Here is a 19,241-nt window from a genome sequence, read left to right on the forward strand (position 1 = left end):
CTATTTCATAAATAGTTCCAACTCAGAATACTATTTAAAAATGTCCTCAGCTTCTTTGTACCGCTAACAGCAGCTTCCTGGAGAAAAGCCGGCGCATGAACTCAGGAGCTGTTCTCACTTTATTACTTCCAATAAATTCTTTCAATGGTGTCTTTTTTTTTTTTTATAGCTTTTTAAAATATCACCACAGTTAATTGGGTGAGCGTAATTTCTTGGAAACATCCCTGTAAATGTATGAATTTTTTTGGGCCTCGATAGCAGTCTCCTGATAAAATATAAATCTGGCAGCTCAGTGGATCTTACTGTGCTGGGAAATTAAGGTGGGGGCTGGAGGGGTGCTCTTAATTTGGCGGGGAGGGGAGGGAGTGTAACGGGGGTGGTGGTGGTGGTGGTGGGGGGGGGGGACTTCACACTTTACGACAGCGGAGACAAAAGGAAGACGGGCGCGATGGAAATTGGAGACGGGAGGAGAGAACAAATCAAGACGGAGCGAGTTTGTTTCTGGGCTCATGAATTTTTCAGGAATTGCTGCTGAGTGGAGCTCATGCCTGTTACGTTCTGCTCTGCCAGACAGTCGTCGTGTGTGTGTGTGTGTGTGTGTGTGTGTGTGTGTGTGTGTGTGTGTGTGTGTGTGTGTGTGTGTGTGTGTGTGTGTGTGTGTGTGTGTGTGTGTGTGTGTGTGTGTGTTCGTGCTGCCGGCCGCTCCGCTGACAGATGAAGACTCAAGAGTCTGAACCCTCCGACCGTAAAGCTCCCACTCTGCGGTCCGGGGGGTGCGCTTGATTTGTGCTGCAAATTTCACCGACGGGGACCAGATACTGAATACTGAAGCAGATGAAGGAGCTCGTAAAGTCTGCGAACCTTTTGTATCCTCAGCAGTTGTACAAAAAGAAAGACCGACTGGGCTGCGAGTGAGATCTGGTTTTTCTGATCGACAGAGCTGACAGAGGTTTGTTTGGTTTTTTTCCCTCTTCGGGGAAATCAAAGCGGTAGTTTGGGTTTCAGTATTTATGTGACTTAATATAGTGTTTTTACAGACGGTCTGTTTAGGGTGTTTAAACCTCTTTCCTGATACTTTTCTTTTTTTTATTCACTTTGGATTTGATGAGAGAAGTTGAATGGGAGTCTATGGAGCCGGAGGCTTTTTGGAGCCGACCTCTAGTGGCACTCGCTGGTATTGCAGCTTTAAAGCACTTCTTGCATCGGCCTCATCTTTCAGAGCTGGAAGCTACGAACACTTTTTATATCCAGTCTTTTTATATCCGGCGTACAGAAACTCTTGAAGAGCCGGGTATCATTTCAGAGTATCCAGAAATACGTTCAGATTTGTTTTTTTTAAATTTTATGGCCAACGCCTGCATAACAAATCATCCCTTCAAACGAGCGTATTTCAGACTCCGCCATCAGAGCGATCAGGTTTAAGGCGGTTAAAGTGGTTTGTGTTGGATGTAAGAGAAGCGGTGACCCCCATTTAAACCTCGGCGGAGCTCCTCGGGAGATAAAAAATACACCGCTGATAATAAAAAACAACCCTGTTATCTGTAAGAGAGAGGACCGGCATGCCGAACGCCGACACAAAGGAGCTCTTGAATTCCAGGCCGAAGATACGAATCTGGTCTCGAATAGCGAGAATGAAATCGCTTTCAGGGCCAGCGTCGGAGTCTCGTGTTTTTAACGCCTCGGCCGTATATCTGATGTCATCATCGGTCGCTTCGCCGAAGCCCGACGCGGCGACCCGCCCGGCAGGGACAACGTGACTGACATTCGCATTAAAATACATACATCTTCAAATCCGACAGAGTACTGTCGAGTCAGTTTGAGGAGGAAAAAGATTTCTCCTCTCGGATTCGTTTAGAAAGTGATGACGGTGCGAAAACTTTGGAGGAAATTCCTGAAAATCGCTGTTTTGTTTGAGGCATTTTAAAAGTGGACAAAAAACTTCAACAGACACTTCGGGTGAGTCAAGTAAAGATATAGGTTTAAAAAAAAAAAAAAAAATTACATTAGGATGTCGTTTTATGGACACGGCACGAATAAACGTTATTAATCACACGTAGAAAAAAAAAACATGTCAACAAACACAGACTTTAAATAACGGCTGCACCGGTAGTATGTTTGTAAGAATAAAAAGGAGCTCACACACACAGAGGGGCTTGGTTTTCAGGAGGATGGACGGGGGGGGGGGGGGGGGGATGATGGGGGTGGAGGTGATGGTGGGGAGGAGGGGGAGGATGATGGGGGTGGAGGTGATGGTGGGGGGGAGGTGATGGGGGTGGAGGTGATGGTGGGGGGAGGGGGTGGAGGTGATGGTGGGGAGGAGGGGGAGGATGATGGGGGTGGAGGTGATGGTGGGGGGGATGATGGGGTGGAGGTGATGGTGGGGGGAGGGGGAGGATGATGGGGGTGGAGGTGATGGTGGGGGGGAGGATGGGGGTGGAGGTGATGGTGGGGGGAGGGGGTGGAGGTGATGGTGGGGAGGAGGGGGAGGATGATGGGGGTGGAGGTGATGGTGGGGGGGAGGATGGGGGTGGAGGTGACGGTGGGGGGGTGATGGGGGTGGAGGTGATGGTGAGGGGGATGATGGGGGTGATGGGGGTGGAGGTGATGGTGAGGGGGATGATGGGGGTGATGGGGGTGGAGGTGATGGTGGGGGGGTGATGGGGGTGGAGGTGACGGTGGGGGGGATGATGGGGGTGGAGGTGACGGTGGGGGGAGGATGGGGGTGGAGGTGATGGTGGGGGGGTGATGGGGGTGGAGGTGATGGTGAGGGGGATGATGGGGGTGATGGGGGTGGAGGTGACGGTGGGGGGAAGGGGGTGATGGATGAACGAGTCGACAGATTGGAAGAACGAAGCGACGACAACGAGGACGGAGATCAGAGTACGAACGAGCGGAGATCTGCTCCGATTTGTCTTTCGAACCCCGACGGACCGGATTCATCCGTTCAGCCCTCGAGTTGTTCAGCGGCGACTAATTAACGACATATTAATCATTAAAAGTTCGGATAAATAAAGGTTTCTGACTCGTCGACTTTTTGCATTTCACTTTTAAAACGTCGTTTTAAGTCGATGAAATAAAAGCGACGGAGCGTTGGATCGGTGTTTTCATGTCACTTTGGGTTCCCGAACTATATCTCAGTCGATCTGAGGTCTTCGGGCTGTTTTTTTTTGTTTTTTTAAACCACCACGTGGACGTCGGACGTGCAGCCGAAGCGGCCGCCGAGCTGCCCGTTGTGACTCGGAGGCCTGTCGCTTCTCGTCAGAGTCGACAGGACGCTGCGTGTTTGCAGCTGATGGCGTTTCTTTTCCCCCCCGAGTGGGAGCGGAGAGGAAATCACTCGTGTCGGCAACACACGGCGCCTCCTGCTCTCCATCAGCCCCGATCTCACGCCTTTCTGTCTCCGAACTCATCGTTGTTGTCTCCTCCGCTCTCCTCTTTTGATTTCTTGCTCTCGCGACCTCCGGTCCTCCATTTTCAGTCCAGTTCTCTCGGGTTCACTTTTGATTCTCGTCTTCCTTTTTACTGCCACGAACGCCGCCGCCAGGTATCCTGAATAATATAAGTGATGACTCAGCAATATTTACGAATTGCAACCATAGACTGGATATTAAAAGTGTTCGTAGCTTCCGGGTCTGAAAAACGAGGACGACGCAGAAGTGCCTTAAAACTGCAATACCACCGGGTGCCACTAGAGGTCGGCTCCAAAAAGCCTCCATAGACTCCCATTCAACTTCAAGTCAATAAATCTTTTCCTATAAGTTATCTCGGTGTTGTTAGCTAAAGTCACTCCTTCTTCTTAGTTTTCTGGAGGTCCATCTGAAAATAATCCCTCATTCATTAGAAAAGAAGATTCAAGAAGACCTGTTTTTGGGGGCGTGTCTGTTTGATTGACATCAGATAAACTTATCTGATAAATATGAAAACTTCCTTCAAAAGGTCATCAGCGATTTTTGGAGCTGCGTTCGTGTGTAACAGTTCGTTTTGTTGAACGGTAGATGTTGACACTCGCACACCGACGCAACGCAGAAATGAATTAAAGAAACACTCGACGTGACGACTCTAAAAAAAACAAACTAAAACGACAACATCAAACGAATCGATAAGAATTGATCCGAACGAATAAAACCACGATGGAGGGAAGCATGAAATGAAACCGTATTATGTACACGTATGTATGTGTGTGTGATGTTTCTGATGATGATGATGATGATGATGATGATGAAGAAAACCAGCAGAGCCCCCCTTCTCACACACACCTTCCTTGCCTGGTCGTTGTCTTCGATCTGACCCAGATCGCGGCCGCTGGCCTGAGCGATCCTCTTCCCCGACACCAGGTTCCCGACCATCACGGACGCAGGACCGATTTCTGGAGGAGATCAGATGAAAAGATCAGATATTTATTTCGCGTTCGTTTCCCCGTTTTTTTTTTTTTCCCCCCTTGGTGATTGGTTCCTTTGAAGACACTGCTGCCTCCTGATTGGATACGCCGATGACATCATTTCATTTAAACCAGAACCCATCGGTTTGTGTTGCGACGTTTTGAAGCCTTCAGTCGGACTTTCAGGCCGCTGCTATGCTTTTTATTTTTTTTCACGTTATTTATACGAACTGGGGAGGAGCCAGAACCCGAGGACACGCCCCTAAATACAACGCTTTTTGAGGCCTAATATCTAATCAATGACGAAATTATGTCCAGAAGGAAACTCTGATCAGAAGGAGGGAATTTAACTTATGGCCCCATAATGACTCGCGGAAAACATTTACATTTTTCAATGCGAGTCTATTGGAGCCAGCACCTAGTGGCGATCAGTGGTATTACACTTTAAGGCACTTTTCAGACCTGGAGTCCATTTTAATCTACGGCCTATGATTTAAACTCCATTTAACTGCAGTCATCCTTCCTCCTCATAAGCTGCCAATATTTAGTTGTTTATAAAAGTAGTTTGTTATATATAGAAGCCCTAAAAGAAGATATTAGTATGGATTGTGTTCTAGGTGCAAAATCATCCAAATAAAATGGCATTTAAATCAAAACTTTTAGTAGCTTCTTTCCATTTTTTTTTTTTTTTTTTCCAGAGTTGCAGATTCATATAAACCGTGACTCTCCACATACTGAGATTGATTATTTTGTCATTTCTGTGTGGGGTACCTGGCTGTTTCTGCCGCGGTTTGGGCAGGTTGGTGACGCAGGTGTGCGGACACATGAGCACGTTGCAGGGGTGCAGCGCCCCCTCCAGGAAGAGCTGCTTGGTCTCGGAGAGGTGGATGCCGCCCAGCGGAGTCTTGGGCAGCGTGTTGGACGGCACCAGAGCCAGGCAGTAGACCCCGACCTGGTGGATGCCGTCTATCGCCTGGAAATTCAGGATGCGTTCGGACAAGAATACGGTTCAGACTGAAAGTAGGTAGACTGAGACGACATGAAAATTCAAGCAGCCTCCCTCCCAAAATAAAAGGATTAAAATGACTGCAAAATAATTCGATTTTAATTTTGCGGTTTGAATCGGTACTTTATTGACAATTTAAGAGCCAATCTTAGTACATTTTTCTTTAAGCATTCGTCACCAGCTGCAGTAAACGTTAATGTTTCGGCCCCGTAACGTCACACTTTGTCATCTCGTTTTGAAACTGCTGCCTGTTTCTGTAAACTCAAAAAGCTGAATGCAAAAAACAGACAGCGATGGATAAAATAAAAAAAATAAAAAAAAAAAAAAAAAAGGAATAAAGAGAATTGGTTTCAATCGCAGCCGTTAAAAGTCCAGACGGCTTTTATAGCTTCACCACAGTCGCCACGCCGGCTTAGAGAGCCGAAGTATGGACTCAGATTTTATCTGCTGCAGCTCAGTATGAGCGTATAGCTCAGCATCACACACTGTATATAAGTGTGTGTGTGTGTGTGTTAGAGTGAAAGAGACGAGAGATGTGGTGTGAAAAGCTTCATAAAGTGCTCTATTAAACTGTCTGGTTCATGTTAAAGGATCAGTCTGGTTTTTATTCTCTCGTTTTCTTATCGTCAACAAATCCCACGAAAAGACCAAAACCGGCAACGTCTGTTCAGTCTTTCAACACGTCCTCACTTCTCCACGCTGTCTTCGTCTCCGAAGACGTAATACATATTTAGAAAAAAAGATTGTTTTTAATTAATGTTACTAAAAACAGATGGAGGTTCTGTTTTTTCTTTAGGACAATTTTCTGCAGCGGATGGATCCATTTACGGCCGCTCTGTTGGGCAATCGGGGGCAGCAGGGCGGTTTATGTGAGAAAATAAACAACATGGTTATAAAGGGACATGTTGCCCTGGGCAACCGTGAGGCTCGCTGATGTGTTTTTAATAGTTTTTGTAAAATAATGGAGCTCCATGGCACAGAACAATAAGATATGTATATACTCAGATGAACGTAAAGTTGTGGTTTATAATGTGTATGTTTAAACACACTCGTATTGCTGTTCTAAGTCTTACAAAAGTGTGTGTGTGTGTGTGTGTGTGTGTGTGTGTGTGTGTGTGTGTGTGTGTGTGTGTGTGTGTGTGTGTGTGTGTGTGTGTGTGTGTGCGTGCACCTGCAGAACTCGGCTCATCCACTGGAAGCTGTCCTCCTCGGTCGAGTCGGGCCGCTGCTCCGCCGCGACCACGATCCTCTCATCATGAAGCACCGTGATGGAAAACACCGCTATCCTGCAGAACACACACACACACACACACACACACACACACACACACACACACACACACACACACACACACACACACACACACACACACACACACACACACACACACACACACACACACACACACACACACACACAGTGAGTCCTAAACATTACAACCATCATTCCAGGATGATCTTTTTATATCCAATCATGCTCCTGATCTGTTGCCAGGTAACCAAATTAGTTGTGGGATGTCCAACCAGGTGTTTTTTTTGTTTCTTTCTTTTTTTCAGCTTCACACGACTGTTCCAGTTTTTCGTTGCCCGTCCCAACTTTTTTTTTTGCTGCCATCAAATTAAAAATGAGCTTTTATGTTTCATAAAAAAATTACAACACTGCAACATGTAAATGCAGATTTAAATGCAATTAATTGCAGCACAGACAATTCAGAAGTATAATTTAATATGAAACTTTTCGGTCTTTTTCCTTCCGCACACATTTGAATGAAGAATTTGAACTTTTTGTACTTTTCATGCAGGATTTCTTCAACAGACAGAAACTTAATGAACCAACAGATGAGGTCGTCACAGTCCCATTCATCCTGTTTGATTGACAGATGAAGTGCAGAATCATTTTGTCTGACGCCTACCTGCCCCGGTACACGAACTTCATCGGCTCCACGGCGAGCGCCGTGGCAACGATGTCGTCGGCGTTGTGCCGACGCCCTCCGACCACCATCAGACCGTCCATCTTCCCGGCAACGAAGATCAGACCCGCGGGTCCGATGAATCCCAGCAGGCCGGTCCTGGTGAAGGGGAACTCGCTGATGGGCGTGCCGTTGCTGCACACGGGGAACACCTGCGTTGTTGTTTAAAAAAAAAATTTATAAGACATAAATAGATTAAAAATTATCTGAATGAAACACACAGAACAGGAAAAATACAACTAACAAAAGCATGTACGCCCTCACCTCGAAGGTGTTCTTCGTCATACCGGCCAGGCCGTAATAAGAGGTTCCCGTGGCAACCGTACAAACGCACAACTCTCCGATCTCGTCGGTTTTACAGAGCTGGGGGACGCCTTCGAGCCTCACCGCGCACATCATCCCTGCAGACAGAAAAAAACAAATCACTATTTGTCACTTTATGGAAGGAAAAAAAAAAAAATAAAGGTCCTGCAGGTTTTATTTTGAAACTCCAGACTCCAATCAGATAGACATCCACACTTCTAGAAATATAATTCTTTTTGTCTTTTTATAGCAAATCAATAAGGAGCTTTTAACAAACTTTAATTCAGTTTTATTTACAAAAAGTGTGTCCGTATTTTGGCCGATTTGTAATCAATAAGCTCCATCTGGGATTCCAAAATTAAAATAAAATAAAATAAAATACCAAACCATTCCTTGAACCGAAATATTAATAACACAGAGGAGAAATACTCTCTTTCAAATACAAGTCTTAAATTTGTTCATTCAATAATACCAGTAATATGATCTCAATAATTCCAACTACACGTTTTGGGGATTTTTATGCTTATAGACGTGTTGGAAATAAAAATGAAAGACAGAAGACAGAAGGAAAGAACAAAAAGGAAGAAAAATGTGCTTAAAAACAAAAAAAAAAGAGGACTAAAAAAACAATGAATAAAGTTGGGAAATGTCTAGACCGAAAAAAAAAAAGAAAAGAAACAAAAAAAACAAAGAAATGTCTCAAACTGATTCAACAAAGTCTTAAAAATTAAGATAATATTTCAAAGTCAGAGAGAAATCGAGCTAAAAATAAAAACGCTGATTTACGACTCTTATGAGCGGCCGGTCGCTCCAGCGGTCGGACAAAAGTAGTGATGAATTTTAATATCCGAGAAGAAAAAAATGTAAATATAATATACGCCACAACTTAAAAAAAATAAAAATAAAAACGCGACTTCATCTGGTCTCACCTCCGGGCATGACGGAACCGACGTCCTGCAGCGTGAGTACCGACAGCTTCTCCTCCGAGTCGACCCGGATCACGCCGTGACTCAGACCCTGCATGGACAGCACGCCGCGACCCGGAGGGGTGCTGCCTTCCTCCGCCGGCCTGCAGACGGGACGAGCAAGCAGCCAATCAGAGGCGGAGGTGTTGATGCATTTTGGAGCGTTAAGTTGATCTTTTTTTGGTCTTTTTCAGAACCGAAGGGAATTCTTCATAATTGCAGATTTCACCTTTTAATTAAAGACATTACTGGAAAGTGAGAACATTTAAAGAAAATTTAACTTTATAAAGTCTGAATATTTTTTAAAGCCAGGATATTTAAAAAAAAAAAGTGAGGTTAGTTTGGGAGAGTGACAGTAAGTACCCCCCCTCCCCCAAACCCCAACCCCCCTCCCGGTTGTTACCGGACCATTTGAAGGTAATTAAATTCAGCTTGAAGTCCGGATTAGAGGCTTGGATCTGCTGAATGTCAATGAGGGAGCTCACAAATAGAAGAACAAACACATGTGTGAGTGGGTTTAAAAATAAAGTGAGTTCATTACTGCCACACCCGATGAGGCAAAGTGCTATTTATTAGCACGCACACACACACACACACACACACACACAAGCAGCTTTTACAGTGTTGTAATGAAGAAATAAACTGCAGCCAGCTTGTGAACGGCAGCTGGTTTGAGCGTAATGTGGAGTTCGGATGTTGAAACTACAAAGAGGATGATGAAAGAGGTGGAAATGTGAGTTTAGTGTTTTCTGAAGCCACAAAACTCTAAAGTCAGGAACTTAAATGGGTTAAAAAAAAAAATGGGGGTAAAATGGAAGCTAGCCAAAGCCGCTAAAAGCTTCGTATTTACTGAAGGGACGAAATACATCTGTGTTTAGTCAAATTCATTAACGAAGAAAGGTATTGATGGGAGGTACAGCCATGAAATAAGTGATAAATGTCCAAATTTGGAGGATGTGAATCTTCGTGATGATTATTTTGTACAAAATTCAAAAAATTTCGACACCACCAAAAGCTTCTTATGAAGGGGACTAGATACATCTGTTTAATAAAATCATTGACGAATCAAGGTGCTGGATTGGCCATAAAATAAGTCATAAGTGTTTAAAATTGGTGGATGTGATTCTTTATGATGATTATTTTGTAAAAATTTTTTTTTAAATTCGACATGAAACTTCTGGAAGTTGACGTAGTGATTACTGACTTTCCAATAAAATTGAAGTTTGTCTTCGAGCAGTGAACCGAGTCCGTTCATGTCTCTCGTGATGTGTTAAACAGAAAGCAAAGTCAGTAATCGCTACGTTAACTCCCAGAAGTTTCATGTCAAATTTCTTTGAATATAAAAAAGTAAAAAAAAAAATACTATAAAAAGACCCACACAGACAACAAATGTGTCACTGGTGTGGTGGCGTACCTGCGTATGGCGACAGTCAGCGCCTCGGGGGAGCTGGCGCACGGGCAGATCACCTCCGGCTTCAAACCTTTCGTCTGGAAGACGTTGAGGAAGGCGTCGCAGGACGAGATCGACCCTGAGAGACACGTTAAAAACAGTTCGGTTACCGGCATCGTAGCAAAAGCGAAGGTTTAAAAGTAGCTCGTCACGGCGATGCTTTCGCACGTTTGGCGTTTTCTTACAGGGGTTGGAGCCGTCGGCGACCACCAGCATGCGCAGGGAGCTCAGGTTGACGTCGCGCTGCTCCCGGTGGGCCACCAGAGCCCAGTGCATGTCCCGCGACTTCACGCAGGCCACCTTAGCTACGAAGTAAAACAAAAACAATCGCACGGGATTTTACGTACGTTACATTTTCCTGTAAACGATTAGCCGAGCTGACTCCGGGTCAAACAAATCAAAAGTGAGCGTACACTCTTTTGATTTCTGTTCAGCTACTTCCCATTTGTCTGTACAATGTCATGAAATTTAATAAAAGCGGAGGTAAAAAAAAAATAATAATAATGGAGCCCGCGGAATTAAATTTGACGCTATTAAAATAATAGTCAAACTTTCAATTGATGTTGTAAAACCGCCCTTTTGAATTGTGTGAAGCTCGGTCACAAAGTAAAAAAAAAAAACACGGAGCTGCAGGAAAAATCAAGACGACGGTCCGATGAGCCGACGGCCGAAATGAGCTATTTCATCCAGACAACGGATCGGAGGCCGCTTCGGTTACCTTTGTACTGGCAGACTTTTTGGATCCAGGACAGGGGGTTGACCTTCATGAGGGCGTAGGGAATACTGATGACATGCATCATGTTCATCACGCTCTGAGGGAAAATCAATTCACAGAGACAGAAAGAGCAGGATGATTCAGGGAAAAACGGGAGTTTTAAAAACGGGTTTAAGAGGCAGGAAACATAAAGTAGACAGTTGGTGTTTTTTTTTTATTATAGTGTTCTGGCTCCGGCCCGGTGATGGTTGCCGGGTTCGGTGTATAAAACTGGAAAATTCAGCCACATCCGGACCAACTACAGATGGAGTTTGGTCAGGATATAAAGACCTGGTTCAGTTTCAGCACCTGGACTCCATTTTAGGGCCTCATTCAATATCGTACCCGAGCTGAGTTATTTCCTTCCGGCATTTTTGGGGACGAACCACTTTGCTATACGACTTACTTTACTAAGAACCCAACAAAGAGTTTGGATTAAATCTTTTTTCATTCAAAAATAACAAATACTTCCAGCATCTCAAGTGTGTTTAATTATATATATATATTTTTAACAAATTTAAAGTCGGTTGGATAAAACAAGCACTGTAAAATCATCAATTTGGACAATCAATCAATTCATCTAATTAAATATAATCAGCCGGTTAATGACATTTTTTTGTACTTTTACTTTCAGTACATTTTCCAGATTGTTCTTTTACCTGGTTTTACTTGAGGTTTACTTGAGAAACAGACTACTTCTTCCACCGCTGCTTATTTTAATATTTAACTCTATATTCTCTATTTCCTGCTCAGAAGTCAACAATAAAAAAGAAGAACTTTGAGATTTTGCCGTGCTGTGCTTTCATTTAATATTTGGACTGAGTTAAATGTGTGTTTGTCTTACCGTCAGGATGGCGTGCCACAGTCCCACATCCTTCTTGAAGTCTAATACATTCACGATGGTCTCAGCTGATTGGACGACAAACAGAAACGGAGATCAACTGAAACACATCAGTTTTGGGTTTTTTTTTCACTTTTGTCAGCTTTGTAAATGTTAAATGAAAACTTGAAACTGAGTGTAAATGCGCGTGTTACCTTCTGTGTACGAGCAGGACTGTGTGAGCGCCTGGCAGTGAGTGAGCGTGGCTATCCTCATCACCGTCACTCCGAGGACGCTGCCGTCTTTACACGTCTTGTACTGGACGGAAGGAGACAAGTGGAATATTATATATATACAAAACAAAAAGTCATCTTGAGACATCTTCGAGGGTTTGAAAATACAGATTAATTGATATTTTTGTCTGAAACTGAAATGATGTCTGAGTGGAGTCGAAGGCAATCCATGACGTCTTCAGGCTGAAGAAGCCTGGCAACTTTTTGTTGTTGTTGAAAAACAGACATTAAGTTATGAATCACCCCGAAACATTATCTTTTCATTGAAATGTTCCTGAAAAATAGCTTCTTTGTTTTTTCTGAGCGACAAGTTCGAAAAATAAAGAGTGCCCGCGGTAATTTCATCCGTCTCGACTGTCTGGGCTTAAAATAAATAAATAAATAAAAACCCCTGCAGAAGGTCATTTTTCAATCGTCTCTCTTCTTTCATCATTTTCCTTTCAGACGTTTTCAATCCGCGGAAACAATCAAGGAGACATTTCACCTCGCTGTCGGGGGCGATTAAAGAGCCGTTAGGTAAATTCAAATCAATCAGATCACATTGACCGGCACGTGATTCCGCTACAAAAGACACGCGGCACCATTGATTTCATGAGAACCAAAATAAAAAAATAAAAAATACCCGGGTAGAAAATGTTTTCGGTGGCCGGGAGAGTTTCTGTGTTTTCAGTGTGCTTCACCTCGATGTACGCGGTGTCCTGGTTGGCGTCCTTGATGTGTGGGAACCAGTCTCGGGGCGGTTTGGAGAGGTGTTTGGACTCGGCGACGAACCACAGCACCTTGGGCCAGCCTGGCACGCGCAGGGACACAAAACAAACGTCCACTAATGCCTCCGGTGTTTTTATGTGTTAGGGGATTATGGGTAAGACAAACATCGCTCTCTTTAAGGACTCATGTCTAAATAATGACGGGATTATTTTCACCAGAACACAAGGAGGGAATTTATCCAACGATTGGAGACAGATTTGTTATTTTTTTTTATTGGAGCCAGCCTAGTGACCGTTAGTGGTATTACACCTAAAGGCTCTTCAACATTGGCTTCACGTCTACGTCTACATTTTCTTATCCAGTCTGTGGTTTGGAGGTTTGATTAAGGGTGTCTGATTTTCCCAGAAGCGACTGAATCGAAAATGAATAGCACTCACAAATAAATGTTATATTTGTAACTCTGCTGTCCTGCTATAATGATCATTTACTATTATTATTATTATTATTAGGAGGGTTTGCATGGCTGAAAACGAGTTGATGTAAAACCCTTGTATCATTGAAGAGGCTGTTAATGTCTGAATTGATGCTGCCGGGGGAGCGAGACGGAAGAGACAATGAGCCATGAGGACGAGATGAGCTTAAAGCCTGCTGATCAATACGAGGAGCACTCCACTTTAATGAGACACACACACACACACACACACACACACACACACACACACACACACACACACACACACACACACACACACACACACACACACACACACACACACACACTGCTGAATCCATGTTGAGTCGGGAGCGATACATCTGCCGGCATCATGTTACTATTTATACATCCATTACTGCAAAGCAAACAGTGGTTATTAATCACGGGGAGATTTTCTCTTTCTGTTCGCTGCTAATGTTTCTTCCATCCATCGCTCGTCTCCTTCCTCTCTCTCTCTCTCTCTCTCTCTCTCTCTCTCTCTCTCTCTCTCTCTCTCTCTCTCTGTCTCTCTCTCTCTCTCTCTCTGTCCGTCTCTCTCTCTCTCTCTCTCTCTCTCTCTCTGTCTACGTCTCTCTATCATCTGCTGCTCAAACCCAGCTGTCAGCTGCCATCAGGCTGTCCCTTCGTCCGACGTTGAAAAAAAATAATATATAAAAAGGGGCCGCGAAAAACAAGAGCAGCAAACTCCGAACTCTGAACTGCGTGTGTGTGTGTGTCGTGTTTAGCGATCTTTGTGAGGACCCGTTTCTGTGTGTCTCTGTGAGGACGTTGTCAGATCGGGTTTGAAGGTTTAAGATTTCAGATTAAGGTTGGAGTCACAGACTGAACATAAAAGTGGACGTAGCTTCCAGGTCTGAAAAATAAAGCCGATGCGGATGCAATACCACCGAGCGCCACTAGTAGGATGGCTCCAAAAAATTAAGTCAATACATTTTTTTCCAGCGGTGGATCTGGATCTGACTGGAAACCTGACGATACTACGTCCCGCCCACCGACAGCTGTAACCTGACTGCACCGCAGGCCTGTCAATCAAACAGACACGCCCCCAAAAACAGGTCTTTTCGAATCTTCTTTTCTAATGAATTATGCTGTTATTTCTCAATAAGACGTAACATGAAGTTCATCCATTTATCTTTCCTGTTAAACATGCTGAAAAATCCCACGGAGTAGATTTTGTGTTCAGTCCACGCTGCTACGAACACACATGTAATGAAAGATGCTCTGTGTGTGTGTGTGTGTGTGTGTCTGACCTTTGAACTGTGGGATCTCCCCGGTGGGACTCTTGGGTAATCCTTTATGGCAGGCGTCGCTGGTCAGAGCCACCGTCACTCCACAGCTGCCCAGCAGAAACCCGATCTGCTGACTGCCGGCGTCCTGCAGAGAGACGCACACAGATCAGACGAGATGAGTCAGCTGGATTGGATGTTTAATCGATGAATACGCGGCTCCCTGGTTCTCTGTTCTGTACATGCAGCAGTTAAGAGGGAAGTTGGCAATTTCTATTACGCGAAACTCCTCTGAAAATGAACGAGAAAACCACACGAACGCAATCACGCAGGAATGGAAATGTCTGGAAATGGACCCGATTACAAAGGGTTTCCATGGTTACACGTGCACGCAATACATAAGGGAGGAAGATGTTTTATCGCAAGACGACCGATCGAGTCGTTTTGATCCTGAAGGAGAGCTTTGTTGTCGAAAAGCAAAAAAAATAAAAATAAATCTTTGTCGTACAAAACGGTAAAAGCACGTAGACATAAAAAAGAAAGTGTGAAAAACCCGATTAAACACTCATCAGTCTGAATCAGATCACAACAAGATTTTATGTGATTCCTGCAGTGAAAATGAAAAAAAAAGAAGATCCAATCACATCATTATTATTATCATTCATCCACAAACTTAAAAAAAAAATTCTACTTTTGTTTTTTTATGCACTAAAATATTTATAAAAACTCCCTTTTGTTTTGCCTGAATTAATTTGTTTATTCCTGCACTTATCTATATGTTATTCAGTTATGCATGTGTGTTTTTGCTATTTATTGTGTTTTGTAGCTTTTCTTAAATGAATTATTCAAAAACATTTAACAGAGTTTTTGGTTTTCATAAAGCTGGAAGACATATCGGCCCTCCCGACTCCTCCTCCCGACTCCTCCCGACTCCTCCTGGAGCGCGATTACTGCCGGTTATAAACTATGACTCAAACAAACCTCCAGCAGCAGAAGATGTTTCTTCAGAGACATTTGGCTCAGATTACACCTCGGCGAAGCTCGGTGTCCTGTGTTGCGTCACCGCGCGCCCTCGGATGACTCATGTTTTTTAATAAAATCTCCCCCGGAGGTGAATTAGCTGCACTGACTCTGCTGCGTGTCCTCTTTTCAACTCGCTAATATGCTGTTTGACGGGGAAGAACCAAAAAAAAAAGTTGAAAACCCAAAACAAAAACAAACTGAAAAAGTCCTCCGTCGCGGTTTCTCGCAGAATTTAATTATAAATGTGCTCGTAATTGTCATTATTTCTCCTCAACAGAATGACTGATAAGTCTTTCCTTTACCGGTCTTTTGTTCAGACAGAACAGATCGCTGTCGTTGGGAAGCGAACGAATCAGATTTGGTGTGACGGCGCCAGCCTATCTGCATGGGTTGCCGTGGTAACACCGTCCGAGTAGCTACGCTGGGTGACACGGTTTTATTTATACGTCCGTCTACAGACCGTCGTCCTCGTCGTGGAAGAGCTTTAAGCTGCAATGCCACCGGGCGCCACCAGGGGGCGGCTTCAAAAAGCATAAAAAGGCAGCATGAATCCTTGGACGGTAATGTAAAAATAAAGCTGGTTTAACACACAAGTCCGAAGTTTATGAAGTACATTTTCATGATCTTACAACAGCCAATCACTTTTTCTCCCGCAAAAACGTTCCTATTAAATGTTTTATTAAACATATCAACCCAGAATCTATATTTTTCTGCTCCTTTACGCGGCCTAACTGTGTTACAGACCAGTTTGGCTGCTAAACATCTTTAGTATTCTACTTTTTTAACACTTAAATTTCTTCTTATTGGACAGTTTTCACGCTTTTCCATTTGGATGCATCCTGTTCTTTTACTTTCACTGAACTGCGGTATATCGACGCGCGTTTTGTCCTTTTCTTTTGGATTAAATCCAAAAACCTCTCTCATAATGAATGTGCAGTTTAACCTCCACGTTATGTCACCATCTGAACTTTTTGACACATTTAACCTCTTAGAAATTACATCTTATTAACAGCTTCCATTTAAATTTGTAATTATACGGACATAAAATGTTTTTTGGTTGTTTTTTTTTTAATCAGTAATTTACATCTAAATGAAGTTATGGTTGCGGACTCTCACCTTCCTGGTCAGCGGGACCTCGATCGGCACGGGGACGACCTCCGCCAGCAGGCAGCCGTAAAAAGCCGTCATGAAGGCGGCGGGGTCGTTGTTGGGGAAGACCAGCGCCACCTGCAGGACACAGAGAGAGAGAGAGAGAGAGAGATGGAAATAATCCACAAAAAAAGTCCTGATTGGTTAATGCAAACAGAATTTAATTATATCTCTGATTTGAAACCAACAGCAGCCCAAAATACAAAACTTTGAATCATCGTACAGCAGCATCTTTTCTTTTTTTTCTCTAGTTTTTGTTTTTACGACAGAACGAGCCGACGCGCTCCGAGCATGTTTCTGTGATGCTGAGCGATGATGACTGATAGGAGCTGCCGCCAGAGAGACAGAAGGTTCAGACGAGCAGTCGAGTCGGGTTTTTATCAGAGAAGGAATAAAGACAAATCATTTCGGTGGGGTGAGAGGGAGGGAGGGGGCATCTGGTCAACATCTCCCCCTGTCTGACCCGACGCTTTATCTTTAGACTTCTTCCACTTTCTCTTATTTTCTGCTTCACCTTCCCTTCGAACCCCGTTTTCTCTCCGAGTTTGTTCCCTTCAGTCTTCTCGGACCAAACGGTTTCAGACCAAACCTAATTAATAAAACGATAATGACAATGTTAATTATATAATTCAACGTGTGGAATTAAATCGACATTTATTTTAATATACCTATGTGCACATAAACTGTACATCAGCAAAAAAAAAATTAACTATAAAAAAATAGAGTGAAGCAGTTTTCTGAACACTGGAGGAGCAACTTTTGTGAACAGTTTGAAGAAACAACCCAGAATTACTCATTTTTCTGTTACTACATTATTTTTCTTCGACACTTCTTTGTTTGACTTTTATAAAAGTTGTATTTTTTCTCCCAAGTTTGTTTTTATTGCAATCTTATCTTACGAACTGCTTCATGTTATTGTTTCTTCCTTCTGTAAAGCACATTAAGCTGCATTTTAAGTATGAAAGTCACTGTATAAATACAGTTTATTGTCTGTATCATTGTTATTATTATTATTATTATTTAATATTTTTACTACGATTCACGTGTAGCACTTCAAGTTAGTTAGAAATTACAACTGATGAATGCAGAAGCCTGTCTTAGTTACTGAAATTGATAAAATACAGAACATTTAGATTGCAAACTTTATTTTTAGATTCCAATTTTCATTTTAAAACATAATTTTCATATCTAAAATAACTGAAGTACACAGAGGCCACTTTATTAGGTACACCTGTGCAGCCTGGTGCAATTCAATATTCTCTCGTGTTTCCTTTTAGTTTTTGACTCTTGCACATAAGTATTAATTCAGCTATTAATGTTTCAATATTAAGATTAGTTCATGATGGTGTACCGGACTACATTATTTACAATTTTCCAATATTCTGCCCGCTTCATGTAAGAAAATAGGAAATAAAATATTAGAAATACCTAAATATAAATATCTCCTGCACAATTCTGACAAAATCTGAAAATTAAAAACATAATAAATGGAGATTTTATGGCAGAAGAGGTGTGTTGAATTGTTACAGGTGTACCTAATAAAGTGACCACAGAGTGTGCATAAATATATTCATACTTAATAAACTACAGTGAGTATATCAAAGCGTCCTCAGGCTTTTTAATTTTACATGACATTTCATGTTTGTTGTCAGCAATCATGTGCAGCTCCGGGGGATGTTTTTATATTTCATAACTCTAGACTGACTCCCGTTACGGTTTTAATTGAAACCAATAAAAACACACGGCTTTGTTATAAAAAAATAAATAAAAGATGAAACGCAAACAGAACAGCTGTTTTCTTCGACCCAAAATGGACAGACTTCATTTGATTCTCCGCCGGCCTCGTTCCTCGTTGTGAATCACAAACATGTATTTTCATAACACGACATCTCCTTTATCGTTTCTGGGTGTAATTAAATCTGTTCGGCTTTCTAAACACTCTCATTAAAACTAATTTGTCTCATCGTCATGCGAGACCCGCTGCTCTGCTGAAATATTTTTTTTTTTTTTTTTTTTTTAAACACAACAACACTGTGATATGTCTGTGTGCAGCTGATAAAGCTGCAGAAAAATAAATAAATAAATAAACTGGAGAAAAACACCAGTTTGTCATGAACATTGAGCAAGAAGAGAAAAAAAACTAAAAAAAACGTAATTAAAACGCACACCGTCGCGGCTCCGCGACTTAAAAGTCTCCAGCCGAGCGGGAAATCGAGCTTAAAATAAAGATGAAAGAGGGCGGAGGCGTCGCGTGGCAGCAGGAACATGTGGGACTATTACCGAATCCGTTTCCGCTCCGGTGCGACCGTCCCGTGTGTGGAGGCGTGTGGAGCGGCCCACGAGTGGGATGTGATGATTGGAACGACAAGAGAAGGAAGGAAGGACCGTACGCGTCTTCATGTTTTAGGTATTGAGTCAATGGCCGTGTGGCGGGTTGAGAAGGATCAAAAAATGCAGAGAGGTGATGTCACGTTTATTTTAATTTTTTTTCTTAAAACCCAGCGTGAGTTTTAAATACCAAAGGAAACCAAAAGAAAACACAGGATGAGGTTCTGATGTTTGTGAGTTCAGCTGTTTCGGACTCATGTTAAACACTCAGCTAACTCAAAATACCCAAATTAATAATAGAAACCAAAATAAGACTTTTCCTGTTGCGCAACATAGTGAGCGCCAGATTGTGTATAAAAGTGGACGTAGCTGTGG

At 42.9% G+C, this 19,241-nt stretch overlaps 1 protein-coding gene across 6 annotated transcripts in view; it reads right to left on the bottom strand.

Moving 5' to 3' along the window:
- Positions 1 to 19,241, bottom strand: part of LOC138635908 (disco-interacting protein 2 homolog C) — a 136,709-nt gene that overhangs the window by 14,425 nt on the left and 103,043 nt on the right. For 4 of the 6 annotated variants that reach the window (XM_069723630.1, XM_069723625.1, XM_069723629.1 and 1 more), the window contains 14 exons: positions 16,506 to 16,616; positions 14,391 to 14,514; positions 12,620 to 12,729; positions 11,862 to 11,964; positions 11,671 to 11,735; positions 10,791 to 10,884; positions 10,258 to 10,377; positions 10,037 to 10,151; positions 8,587 to 8,726; positions 7,619 to 7,755; positions 7,298 to 7,506; positions 6,556 to 6,670; positions 5,150 to 5,351; positions 4,257 to 4,366 (listed from right to left, as the gene is read on the bottom strand). In XM_069723630.1, the coding sequence (XP_069579731.1) occupies positions 4,257 to 4,366; positions 5,150 to 5,351; positions 6,556 to 6,670; positions 7,298 to 7,506; positions 7,619 to 7,755; positions 8,587 to 8,726; positions 10,037 to 10,151; positions 10,258 to 10,377; positions 10,791 to 10,884; positions 11,671 to 11,735; positions 11,862 to 11,964; positions 12,620 to 12,729; positions 14,391 to 14,514; positions 16,506 to 16,616 (1,755 nt within the window). The remainder of the gene's footprint in view (positions 1 to 4,256; positions 4,367 to 5,149; positions 5,352 to 6,555; positions 6,671 to 7,297; positions 7,507 to 7,618; positions 7,756 to 8,586; positions 8,727 to 10,036; positions 10,152 to 10,257; positions 10,378 to 10,790; positions 10,885 to 11,670; positions 11,736 to 11,861; positions 11,965 to 12,619; positions 12,730 to 14,390; positions 14,515 to 16,505; positions 16,617 to 19,241) is intronic. The other 2 variants (XM_069723626.1, XM_069723628.1) reach the window with 1 other exon arrangement.

This window comes from Brachyistius frenatus, unplaced genomic scaffold, assembly GCF_029030835.1.
Source record: "Brachyistius frenatus isolate BFR_SWC_R1_liver_20210118 unplaced genomic scaffold, ASM2903083v1 Contig_339, whole genome shotgun sequence".
Taxonomy (NCBI): domain Eukaryota; kingdom Metazoa; phylum Chordata; class Actinopteri; family Embiotocidae; genus Brachyistius; species Brachyistius frenatus.